Genomic DNA, 11366 nt, shown 5'->3' on the forward strand with positions numbered 1-11366 from the left:
TGCAAATCTCTATATGACAAAAATTTGTTTTTATAATTTATTTACAGTTTTTCGAGTTGGAATGGAATTTATAGAAGTATTTCCGAAGTGGCAATTTGAATCCTCTGCAAGGGCCTGATGAAGTTATGATTCAGTACTCAGTAGCCACTGAGTATGATATATCACTTTACTTTAGGGGCCACAAAAAGAAGAGGTAAGATAGTGGTGAAGTAATGAGGGACTACTTAGCCTAACTAATGTCTGTTCTCTAGTATCTCATCATTATCTACTACATAGTCCTCCATTAAGGATTATTAAAGAAGTACTTATTAATAACTCATAAATCAAGTTGTTTCTGGTTCATTCCTCACTCATTTCTTAATTAAGTAATCAATAATTAATCATTAGCTACTCTATAAAATAAGATTAGGAGTTGCTCATTAACAAATTGTTCACTAGCAGTTACTTTCTCATTTGTTTCCTGGTAACTACTCAAAATTGTGTGTCCTCTATTACCAATAGACTGAAAAACAGACAGAACAGAGATACCGTGTTTATTTTCAGTGACTTTCATGACATGAAAAAGATCTGATATCAGTCAAGTTTAAACCTGTGGGGGACTTCAGTCAATAGTATTGGAAAGAATAGACCAGACATTTCCATTGATGAAGCGCTGACAGTGATATGTGCACTGGAGGACACAGCAAGTGATGTCTGTTGAATGTTTGATGAGCCCATGTTTGTTTCCTTTCACAGCAGTGGCATCAGATACCCAACACCCACACATCCAGTGATTGCCATAAACAGACAAGGAGGACCACAACAAATCAATTTTCATAGTTTTTTTTATTTTCAGGAAGTATTGATGGAAAGATCTTTGAAAACCAGAGATCTACAAAGACAATGTATATCACATTTTGCAGTCATGTTTAAAACACAAACAACAGACTTTATGATAGATCAGCAAATGGCCTAACACCAGTAGCTTATGTTTTTCAAGATCAGCAGTGTCATATATAACATATACATACTGTATAAAATGTTTTTAAATGCATTATGGTGCTACAAACATTTTAAGAGTTTGTTGTTAACCTTCTTCAGTCTTCTGGTTCATCTCCTTGTTCTTTCCCTTTGCCTTTCTTGCCACCCCTGCCTGTCTTCTTCTGGTAGTAGGATTTGGCCAGGACAGACACACAACGGCAAAACTCTCGGAAGTTGACCTCGCCGTCGTGGTTTTTGTCCAGCATCTCCATGGCTTCTTCGATGTCACCTGCATTTATTTTATCCTGAAGAATACAACCTTACAGTTAAACAACAGCATGCAATCCACAAAGCACAGTTGAATGGTTGAATGAGAAGTGGGATGATGTCATTTATTTGTTCATGAATGGATGTGCATATAATGTGTGAGTGTATTGAGTCCTTTACTTTTAACTCAGGGCTTTGTATTTCTTGCTCCAGCACCTTCTTCAACTCATCTTTGTTCAACTTGTGTTTCTTGCCTTCATCTTCAGCATAATCCAGAAATATATCCACAATGTTTGTAATGACCTGTTCCAGACGAGCCATGGCTGTAGCTGGAGAAAAAGATTGTTATTGATTGTGAATAAAAGAGTCAGGAAGAAATACATTCAAAACATACCGGATGCACAGAAAATACTCTGTGGTCTAAATACTCTGGTAGAGACATATCTTATGAGACTAGTGCTTATAGACATTAGCATAAGAGTCAACATCAACACTATAAGGTGGTTGACAGATGCTCAGAGCTACTTGTGTTCACAGCAGCACAGAATAAAGCTTTAATAAACAACTCTCGAGTTTGAATAAATAATAATAATGCCAGTTTACAGACAATACTGTGGCATTTCCATTGCATCTTTCATGCTCAGAATCTGTATATAATGCTGCTATTTTTTTTCCTTCAACAGAACTCCCTTCTCCAACAGCTTGCTTTTCATCGATACTCACCTTAGAGTTTAGGTTCACCAAGTGAAGAGAGATCACGTCCAGTGTCAGCAGCCGTCCCAGGTCAGACTGTTGTCAGACTGAGGGGAAACCTCCTCTTAAAGAGTAGACACATACTATTTGACACACACACACACACACACACACACACACACACACCCACAACCACATACACATACACATACCAGCAGTGATTCATGCACTGGGGGTGTGTCCCACACTACCAGCTTCACCAGTTCTGTCTAACAACTGTACCACGTTGAATAGAATATTAACTAACAATGTTTATGTCTGTGAGCTGTCAGTGTGCAAATGGTTGCATTTGTTGACATTGTGTATGTGTGTGTGTGTGTGTGTGTGTGTGTGTGTGCATGTTGGTGAACAGATACAGTAGACCGTCTAAGGCGAGGTAATCCTCTGCTCTGTGCAGCCATCTGGAGAAATTATGTCAGACTAAATGGAAAATTACAGCAAGTAGGTTTATAATACGGTTAGTCTCTATGTCTGCATGACAGCCTGTTATATCCTGTTTGCCTTGGAGTTTTATCAATGCTCTATTAGTATAGGGCTTTAAAGTTATGTTTATCTTATTTTATAAAGAACTAAGAAATAAAAAAAGGGTCTGGACAGGAGTGCCAGTTTTATGCCATCAACAAGGATCACAGTGTAAACAAGTTCTGTACTTTATTGCCCTAGTGTATCTTTGCAAATCCCATCTTAGTTCAACTGAACTACATAAAATCAGCAGCAGTTACAAGCCTGCTGGATATGAGTCTCAAAGTGCGCCAGTGTGAGTGCCTTGACTTTGTGTTTCAACATGTTAGATTCCAATGCAAGTTACTCCCAACTGTTATGTAACTCAGCCTCCATTTTCCACTCGTCTGTTCCAAGGCAGCAGAAAGGCAGCATTTTCTTCTTCTCTTCCCCTCTCTTGCCCCCTGCCAAGTCCCTTTAATAGGTCAGTTCAAACAGTTCAGTGCCAGCATCTCTTCACTTTGGCCATATTACTTTCACCTACTGAATACTATCAGATTCTCCTCGCAGGGGAGGAAAAGAAAATAGAGACGAAAGATTGTGTGGTGTTAATTACAAAAAAAGTTCATCTTTCCTGAGGTATAAGTTACAGTTTCACTGCTGGAGAGGTTGTGTACCTTGGCAGTGGTAAGTTTGCACCATGAACACGAACACTGTATTAGAAAAAGTTACTTATTAAATAGAAATAGCTTTGAACTCCATTCTTCAGTTTTGGAAGTACATGTTAGATAGATATATACACATTACATTATACATCTATTAAATAATAGAAAAGCAAAATATTGAGCCACCTGTCCAAATAAAAAAACAACTTCTGGTTGTGGGGTACAGGTTTCTCTGTATTTTTGTATGCACAAACCAAAGTAGGAAGGAGTTAACAGGCAAACTTCTTATGTTCATGTTCAGTGTAATCTGTATTTTGCAAGTTATTATAACAAACATTACAAATCTTCAGTGAAATGCTCTATAAAAATATATATTAAAACAAACTGTGATGCACTGCATGTTCTGACACTTTTCTATCCAACCAATACAAAAGAATAGAACCAGCATTCACTTTTTCAGCAGTTTGAGCTACAGTAGCTCGTCTGTTGGATCGGACCACACAGGCGAGCCCATGACCCTGTCTCCGGTTCACTGCTTTTCCTTCCTTGGAGCACTTTTGATAGGTACTGACCTCTGCAGACCGGGAACACCCCACAAGAGCTGCAGTTTTTGGAGATGCTCTGACCCAGTCGTCTAGCCATCACAATGTGGCCCTTATCAAAGTTGCTCAAATCCTCATGCTGCCCATTTTTCCTGCTTCTAATACATCAACTTTAAGGACAAAATGTTCACTTGCTGCCTAACATATCCCACCCACTGACAGGAGCCATGATAACCAGATAATCAGTGTTATTAATGTTATGGCTGATCGGTGTACATTCTGTAACACGTTTCATGTGTAACCTCCATTCTGTTCAACACTGTACATTTTGTGTTTCTATGTTAAAACATGACCTAACACACCCTCACTGAAACCAACTTTCACTTTTATAACAGTGTTTTTCCGCACTCAGTGATGGAAACTGGAGAGATGAAAGAGGGCGAGCCCTGTGTAAACCGCTAGACTGTCTAAATGGTTTTCAAGAGTTTCATGACATCCAGTGGTGAATTGAAGACAGTACATGTCCTCCTGCTTACATGACCAAATCAGCAGAAATCTTGCTGTATCACACATTGATGCAAAAAAGGGCACCTGAAGTGTAACTGTGAGGCACAGAGCACCTTATTCAACTCAGGTTTCTTTCTTTGTTTACTGTACAATGTTCTGCACTTTAAGCTGTAAGTTTTTATATTATATGTCTATTTTAGTTATATTTTATATTAAAAAAAAATATATTTTTTAATTTTTATATTCTTACTCTTCTACTTGTGTGTTGCCTCAGGGAGTCGGGCAAAGTAAGATTTTCATTGTACATACAAACCTTGTGTTTCTTACTGTACATATGATAATAAACCTCTTGAATCTTGAATCTTGAACAAATCGGTGTAAAAATCACCAGAATGCAGAAAATTACACATTTGATGCTCAGAATTCCTGGGGAAGGATGCCCTGACCCACCCACTGCTGAAACAAAACGGGCACCCTTGCTATCTTCAGTACTTGTTAAAGGCTGACAGCGGCAACTACCGCCTTTACAAGAACGTTTTTTTTATTTAGGTGTTACTTTTTGATATTGAAAGTCTTATTCAATAAAGCCTTATTGTGGCATATTGTGACCACCATTCATTTTCAAAATCTCAAAGCAATTACTTGCTAAACGTATGGCGAGAACAACTTATCATTTTAAAAATAATGTTGACTTGAGTAATATTTGGCACTGTTTTCTTTTAGTGAAGGTGAATTGGCAGCCTATAACTGGGATTGCCGTTGATGTTTGCCTCTTATTTGTCAAGAAGGCAATGCTCTGTTGTCACTGGCAATTGAATTAACTCACCAGCTGACCTGTGGTGCGCTCATATTTATTTACTTGCTGCAAGTGTTTAAAGGTCCAGTGTATAACATGTAGGAGGCTCTATTGGCAGAAATGGAATATAATAATAGGAATCATTAGGTTTTTTTTTTAAGTAACTCTTCAAGCGAAGGAGTTGCAATCTGTAACTACACTGCTAGATTCCACTACATCCTACACACTGGTCCTAATTGATAATAATTTCAATAATTTCAATAATTTCACTGATGGACTGCATGTTTGTCACAGTAAATATGAATGATACTAATGATGGCTGAATTCCATTTAGTTGCTTGGATTTAATACTCTTCCATTTTTCACACTGTCATGAATGTTATTAGTTAACACCAATGCTTCTTTTACTATTAAAAGTCAAAATGTTGCCCTAAAAAAGGGCTCTGAAAAAATATTTCCTTAAACATTAAAAACCAAGGGTTACTTGCTGTATTTCAATATCTCCCAAAAATTTACTTATTTGTCGATTATTGGTCCATCACCTAATTTTGACAGAACTTTATCCTTCTTTTACTTTTACCCTGCTAACATCTGTGTAATTCCATGTTGGTTACTTGGTGCATGTCCTCCTTTCAGGGATGTTCAGGCTTGGAATAAAAAGCCTGCCAATGCCACATTTGTGAGATAACAGAAGAATGTGCAGTATAAGTTGAAAACACATGCGTAATTTGTTATAAACTGGAAGATGGCCATGAGAGAAACATCATCTCCAAAAACCATAAGCTTTTTAAACCACACCAAATCTTGTATGCACTTATGAGCATGTTTATTTGGCATAAGCTGAATCTCTAACTCCTGAACTCTTGACATGCAGGCATGTGTGCTCCACCCAAGTTCAGGTCTCATCTGATATCAGCACATTCCCATATTGAATCATTTAGATACTGTTTAAAAACTGCTGCCTCAATTCAAGGAGTATTTTTGGGTGAAATTATGTGTTTCAGATGTGCAGATCAATATTCTCCGCACTTTCTGAGGTATTTTTCTAGCATAGGCAGAACTCTTCCCAACACTTGTACAAGAAAGAGCGTATAAAACCAAAGGTAACCAGTGGAAAGCTTCCCCAAGAACAAGAAAATACATTTTGCACAGTAAACAGACAAACAGAATGTGAAATCTTGTCAAAGGTGGCTTTTACTTATCAATATGGCACACATCTGTGCTACAGAATTCTCAAAAAAAAAACATCATTACTTTCATAGGTTCATTTTCACTTCTTGCCCTTCTTTTGATAGAGGCAGTAACACTTCTCGCAGGCCATTGAGAGACCAGTAACAAGGGGAATAAACTCTTCAAAGTCCAACTTATCATCTTTGTTTTGGTCCAAATCTTTCAAAATGCAGTCCACAATTTTGGGGTTCTTCTGAGCCTAAAAGAGCATCAGAGAGCGTCAAGTTCAGGGTGCAAAATAAGTATTATTAATATGTATTATTCTATATATGTGTATTTTTCTGAAATGTATTTATGTATTCATTCATTTTATTGATGGTACATCATATACACTCAGGATAGAGATTAGATTTAATAGAAGTCAGACAATGCTTACTTTCAGGAAGGTGGGTAACTCAGTCTCAACTAGTTTTTTCAGCTCCTTCTTGCTTAAGGTCTTCCCATCACCGTCTTCAACGGCATAGTGATGGAAAATTTGAATCATGGACTCCATGCATTTCTCCAACTCAGTCATGGTTGCAGAAGCAGGTGCTGAAAGAAGGACACACAAGTCTTCACTTATCTCACAGCTGTTGTAAGTTATTGTGCAGAATCATATTTTTACATACAGATACATGAATGTACTGTAATATACAGTCATATATATTAATGCATCAGTTATTATAATGTAATAATATATATGCGTATTGCTCTGAAATAGAGCATCGTACTTTTGGTACTTTAAGTATATATTTTGACTTTGCAAATAAATTATTAAAACAAACTAATTAATAAAAAATATATAACACTTTTTTAGTATTTCTGCACTGTGTTAGCCTATTGTTACTTTCACCTAAGTTAAAGATCTGAGTACCTCCACCACTGAGACTTCTTCATCCAAAACTAACATATTGTTAAATGAGGAAGTGGGTGTTGGTTTACTGGCACTCAAAGCAAATTCTTTGGCTATTAGACACTATTTTCTGGCACATGAACTAAACTCCTTATCTCGATGCTCCCTCTGCTTTCCCCTTCTATTTACCATATTCGGTATTATGATGACTTTAAAAAAAGAAACAGATGTTCAGAGACTAAAGACAAAGAAGAATGTAAGGGAAAGATAACGGAAGACCAGCCGCTACTTGTCGGTGGTGGACATTCCTGCTGCGTAATGCGCAAACAACACCCAAGCCCACCCAAGGAAGAGAAAGCGCTTGCTGTCAAGAAAAAATGTTGAATACAGAAAAAACCTTAACTCTGGAAAAGGGCAGCTTATGCATCTAGCCCACATGCCTCTAACTACATATAGCAGCTGAGGCGAATAATCATCAGTCTTCATAATAAAAGATCCGTCTCCAATCTGAACTCGCGCAACTTAAAAAAAAAAAAAAAAGAGTGCGTGACAGAAGCGGAAACAGAGTTGTGAGTGTTAAAGAGTGTTAAAATAATTGTAATGAACTTACCAGGACACAAAGGAGGCAAAAACTTTAGATTGAGATGATCGGTGAAGAGGGCATGGGCTCACTGAAAGTTTATTCAAGAATTTATAGTCTGCTAGGCAACGCCCAAAAGGATGGGTGGGAGAGGGGGGGATAGGAAGACAGTAGCATGGAGAGAGAGAGAGGGAGGAGAGCAAATAACATAGGGGATAAAATAATGCACCAACACACTCCCTGCCCATGTTTTCCCACGAAACTGACGCTGCAAGATACAGAGATGATGAAGTCATAGCTTTAAATTTGAAACTTTCATTTTCATAGCTGTTCAAAAGCTTTGTCCTCTAAAGTTTTAACATGATGTCATCTCTAGGAAGAAATGCCCAGTTCCAACCTCCATGTCTTGCAAAGGTGTTGTTCTAATATGAATCATTATCACATCATCATAGTGGCAACAGCCCAGAAAAGTGACACAAAGCCGTTGAGTAACACTGGGACATGCTGTCTATGGACAAGCCTGGACCTGAGTCAAGATCTTTTGGTAACATATTTTGTCTTTTAGGCTCTGGTGGCTTCTTCTTTACATCTGTCTCTCCTGGATATATTTGACATAAAAAGGAAATAATTTTACATTCTAATCTGTCTAATTTCATACTTTCCCAGGCCCCATTAACAGTTTGATAGAGGTAGACAGTTAAACATCATTTCCCAAGCCTTTATTTATCTAAGGACGTTTCCCTTTCTGTGAGAAACGCCCTGTTCATGCGGACACAGTCACACCTGGAAGCTGCCCAATACAGCAACCTGATCTGTTGGCCACTCAGCAGCTCCTCTCGAAAACTGTTGGGAGTTAAAACCTTGCTCATGGGCAACTCAGTGATTTTACCTTCCTCATCCACATTTAAGTGTGTCACCTTGACAAGATTATAACCATCACACACCCCTCTTTGAAGCGGTCTGTCTACTTCCATGTTCCCATCCTCAGAGGTGGTCTTAAACTCTCACACAATTATCATCTTTTAACAATACCTGTCAACAATCTCAAAAAAAACATTTAAAGACTTAAAATCTGTGTGCATTTAAAATTATACATTTGGTCTAAATCTATTTATCCTCGTAAGACGTTCATGTAACTTACATCCCAGCACACATTCACACACCTGGGTTAGTCATCAACCACTCTACTTCTGACAACCATGAGGCAGCCACGATTTAGTTACGTCACAGGCATTTCGACCAGTTGGTGGAACACAAAGGGAAATAAGCTATGGTTAGCAACCCTCCCCTGCCTTTTCCTAAACAGTCACACTTTTAGGATACTACCAGACCTTTCTGAACAAACATGATGATGTGTGCCAACTGGATAAAATTTGTTTCACCAAATAAAAAATAAAAAAAACACCAACACAAGTCTTTTATAGTGTTTAATTACAAAATGAATTAAACAAAAAAGCAACTTGATGTGCCGATGAATACACAAATAACATGATGGGATGTATGAATCTCGTTGCAACCAGTGTAAAAAAAGAGTGCTTAGGAAAAGGTTATCAGTGGAATGTACATAACTGTTTAGCTTTTTTTTATGGCCTTACATATAGCGGGGACATTTCTCCATGATTCAAATTCAAGATCACTGTAAAGAAATAACAATGTCATTATAAAGGTTACAAACTTGTAGTCACTGAACTGATTATTACTTTCTGAGTAATATTCCCAAACCATTTTATTAAAAGCCTGAGGAAATACACCAAGGATCATGACTTCGAGTTAGAAATTATTGTGACAAAATATGCAACTGCTGTGTTGCACTGGCCATCGACACCTGGATAATATTGACTGATTAACTGGATGCAAGTGGGATCCAAAAGATTTATCAGTTCTTCCTCTTGCCCTTGCTGGCAGCCTTGGCTGGTGTTACTGCGGGAACAGCTGCTTGGTAGAGAGCGGCAGATACTTTGTTGATGTAGTACAGCGCGAAGAGGGAGAATATCAGGCTGGAACATGAAACAAGAAAGAAAACTTTCTTAATAAAATATGTTCAGAGACTACTTTTAACTGTGTTGAAGTAGGGATCTGTAGTATGCAGAGGTAACATACCATGTGGTGACACAGACTCGGTGTACCAGACCAGAGGCAAACAGTGACAGGCACAGGCACAACAGAACTGGAAATTGAGAGGATGATAAATACGAGTGAGGACAGAGCTGGAATATATATCAAAACGCTGACAATGTGGGCTTGTAAGCAAACAAAACAGACACAGATTGCATGAGTTTGCTGTCAGTGCTGTGACCACTTACTCTCTGGGAATATCTTGGCTTGGAATCCCTTCCCAAAAATCAGATTTTCCAGATTATTAAATGCCTGGAAATAAAGGTTAAGGTGGAACCCTCTTCAGTGTGGTCTGTACATTTACATGCACACAAGTAAGCTAAGCAGAACATTTTTTGCATTTTTCTGGAGGATCTGTACACAAAAGACATCAGCAGCATAGCATATACACTAACCAAAAGCTACATTGAATAACACATGTTACACTAAATAATACTGTAGATTAATGATGAGCAACGTGGATTGAGGCAGTTCAATCCATGCTGTCACAAACAGGATACAGTGAGGGAGCAGATGAAGAGGACTGAGCCCAGGAAACCTCCCAGGATGGTGAGCCACTCAGTAGATCCCAGCTGCTTACTGAACATCTGCATCCCAGCAAATACCAGCACTGACAGCAGACTGGATAGCACTAGAGAGGTGCCCGTGTTCACCGCTGCAAGGCAAAGGAAGTCAGATTTATTGTATAAAGCCTTTCAAACACATCTCATCTGCTTGACTTGATCAGAAATAAAAAAGGTATTTAATATAAACACCACTTTAGGTGCGACATAAGACGTAGACTGCAGTACAGTACAACAATAACTCTTAATCTACTTCATTTCAGCTAAAGCTTCATTTCAGGGGTTTCTACAGATAGTGAGAGCCAAGTGTTGGAAAGACTTTCTGCTGCCCAGCATCATTATTTAAGTTACAATATCGTCAATTTAGGGATATATCTGCTTAAAAAGGTCCAGTTCAAACATGTAGTCTCTTTATAACGTAACGCCACGTCAGTGTTCGTTCATAAACGTTTCCGACACATTGCTGCTAGCTTTAAGCTAAACAACCCTTTAACCAGCGACAAAAATATCCAGTTAATGTTACCGTCTACATGCATAGTGTAATGAAACTACACCACAGTGTATTTCTTTGCTGTTTTAAACAAATTTTTAAAAATGACTGCTGTGCTGGTTTCTGTCGTCAAGAGAAATCTGAACGTTTGCCTTAGCTAGCTAGCTAGCTCGACCATAGACGCTAGTGTCTTACAATATCTATGCAAATACAGACGTGCTTAGTAAGATTACTTGAATGAGAAATTAATCGTGCAAAACATACCCATGATTCAATGTTAAATAAGAGTCCTTGGAGTTAAACAGAGGTGAATTAGCTTTAACTTCGTTGAGACAGCTAATTGTCTCCGGCTCTAGGAACTAAAAACCTCACCACCCGGTCCAAATGACAGGTGGGACCAGTGGGCGGGGCCATAAATACAGGAAGCAGAGGACCTTTGGTGTTGGTTAGATGAAGATGTTATTATGTGTAATCTGAATAAACTATAATCTTGTGGTAACTTTGTCTCTTATTTCAGTTTTCCTGTTACAGCTACCCTAATGGGAAATATATATTATGCTTTTGTGGATTTACACATTATAAGAAATATAGATTATTCTGTTTATTTTCCCAAAAGGAGGTCATC

General features: G+C 38.1%; 3 protein-coding genes across 4 annotated transcripts; all 3 read right to left on the minus strand.

Annotated features, from left to right (window-relative positions):
• Positions 1-806: 806 nt before the first annotated feature.
• On the minus strand, positions 807-2119 carry s100w (S100 calcium binding protein W). 2 transcript variants are annotated; one of them, XM_051407047.1, is made up of 3 exons: positions 1951-2119; positions 1408-1556; positions 807-1265 (listed from the first exon to the last, which is right to left on the minus strand). In XM_051407047.1, exons 2-3 carry the CDS (start codon positions 1546-1548, stop codon positions 1077-1079), a joined length of 330 nt encoding a protein of 109 aa, XP_051263007.1. In that variant the 5' UTR covers positions 1549-1556; positions 1951-2119; the 3' UTR covers positions 807-1076. The 2 variants fall into 2 exon arrangements, with proteins under 2 accessions (XP_051263007.1, XP_051263008.1); XM_051407048.1 differs by having other exon boundaries at positions 1408-1550; positions 1951-2098.
• A 3988-nt stretch (positions 2120-6107) lies between these two features.
• On the minus strand, positions 6108-7764 carry LOC127367297 (protein S100-A1-like). Its single transcript, XM_051407049.1, has 3 exons — positions 7604-7764; positions 6538-6692; positions 6108-6360 (listed from the first exon to the last, which is right to left on the minus strand). Exons 2-3 carry the CDS (start codon positions 6673-6675, stop codon positions 6202-6204), a joined length of 297 nt encoding a protein of 98 aa, XP_051263009.1. The 5' UTR covers positions 6676-6692; positions 7604-7764; the 3' UTR covers positions 6108-6201.
• A 1223-nt stretch (positions 7765-8987) lies between these two features.
• On the minus strand, positions 8988-11134 carry krtcap2 (keratinocyte associated protein 2). The gene is made up of 5 exons (XM_051406727.1): positions 11006-11134; positions 10189-10343; positions 9877-9940; positions 9674-9740; positions 8988-9570 (listed from the first exon to the last, which is right to left on the minus strand). The coding sequence occupies exons 1-5, from the start codon at positions 11007-11009 to the stop codon at positions 9450-9452; spliced, it is 411 nt and encodes a 136-aa protein (XP_051262687.1). The 5' UTR covers positions 11010-11134; the 3' UTR covers positions 8988-9449.
• Between the last annotated feature and the right edge of the window lie 232 nt (positions 11135-11366).

Source organism: Dicentrarchus labrax, unplaced genomic scaffold, assembly GCF_905237075.1.
Source record: "Dicentrarchus labrax unplaced genomic scaffold, dlabrax2021, whole genome shotgun sequence".
In the NCBI taxonomy this organism is placed as follows: domain Eukaryota; kingdom Metazoa; phylum Chordata; class Actinopteri; family Moronidae; genus Dicentrarchus; species Dicentrarchus labrax.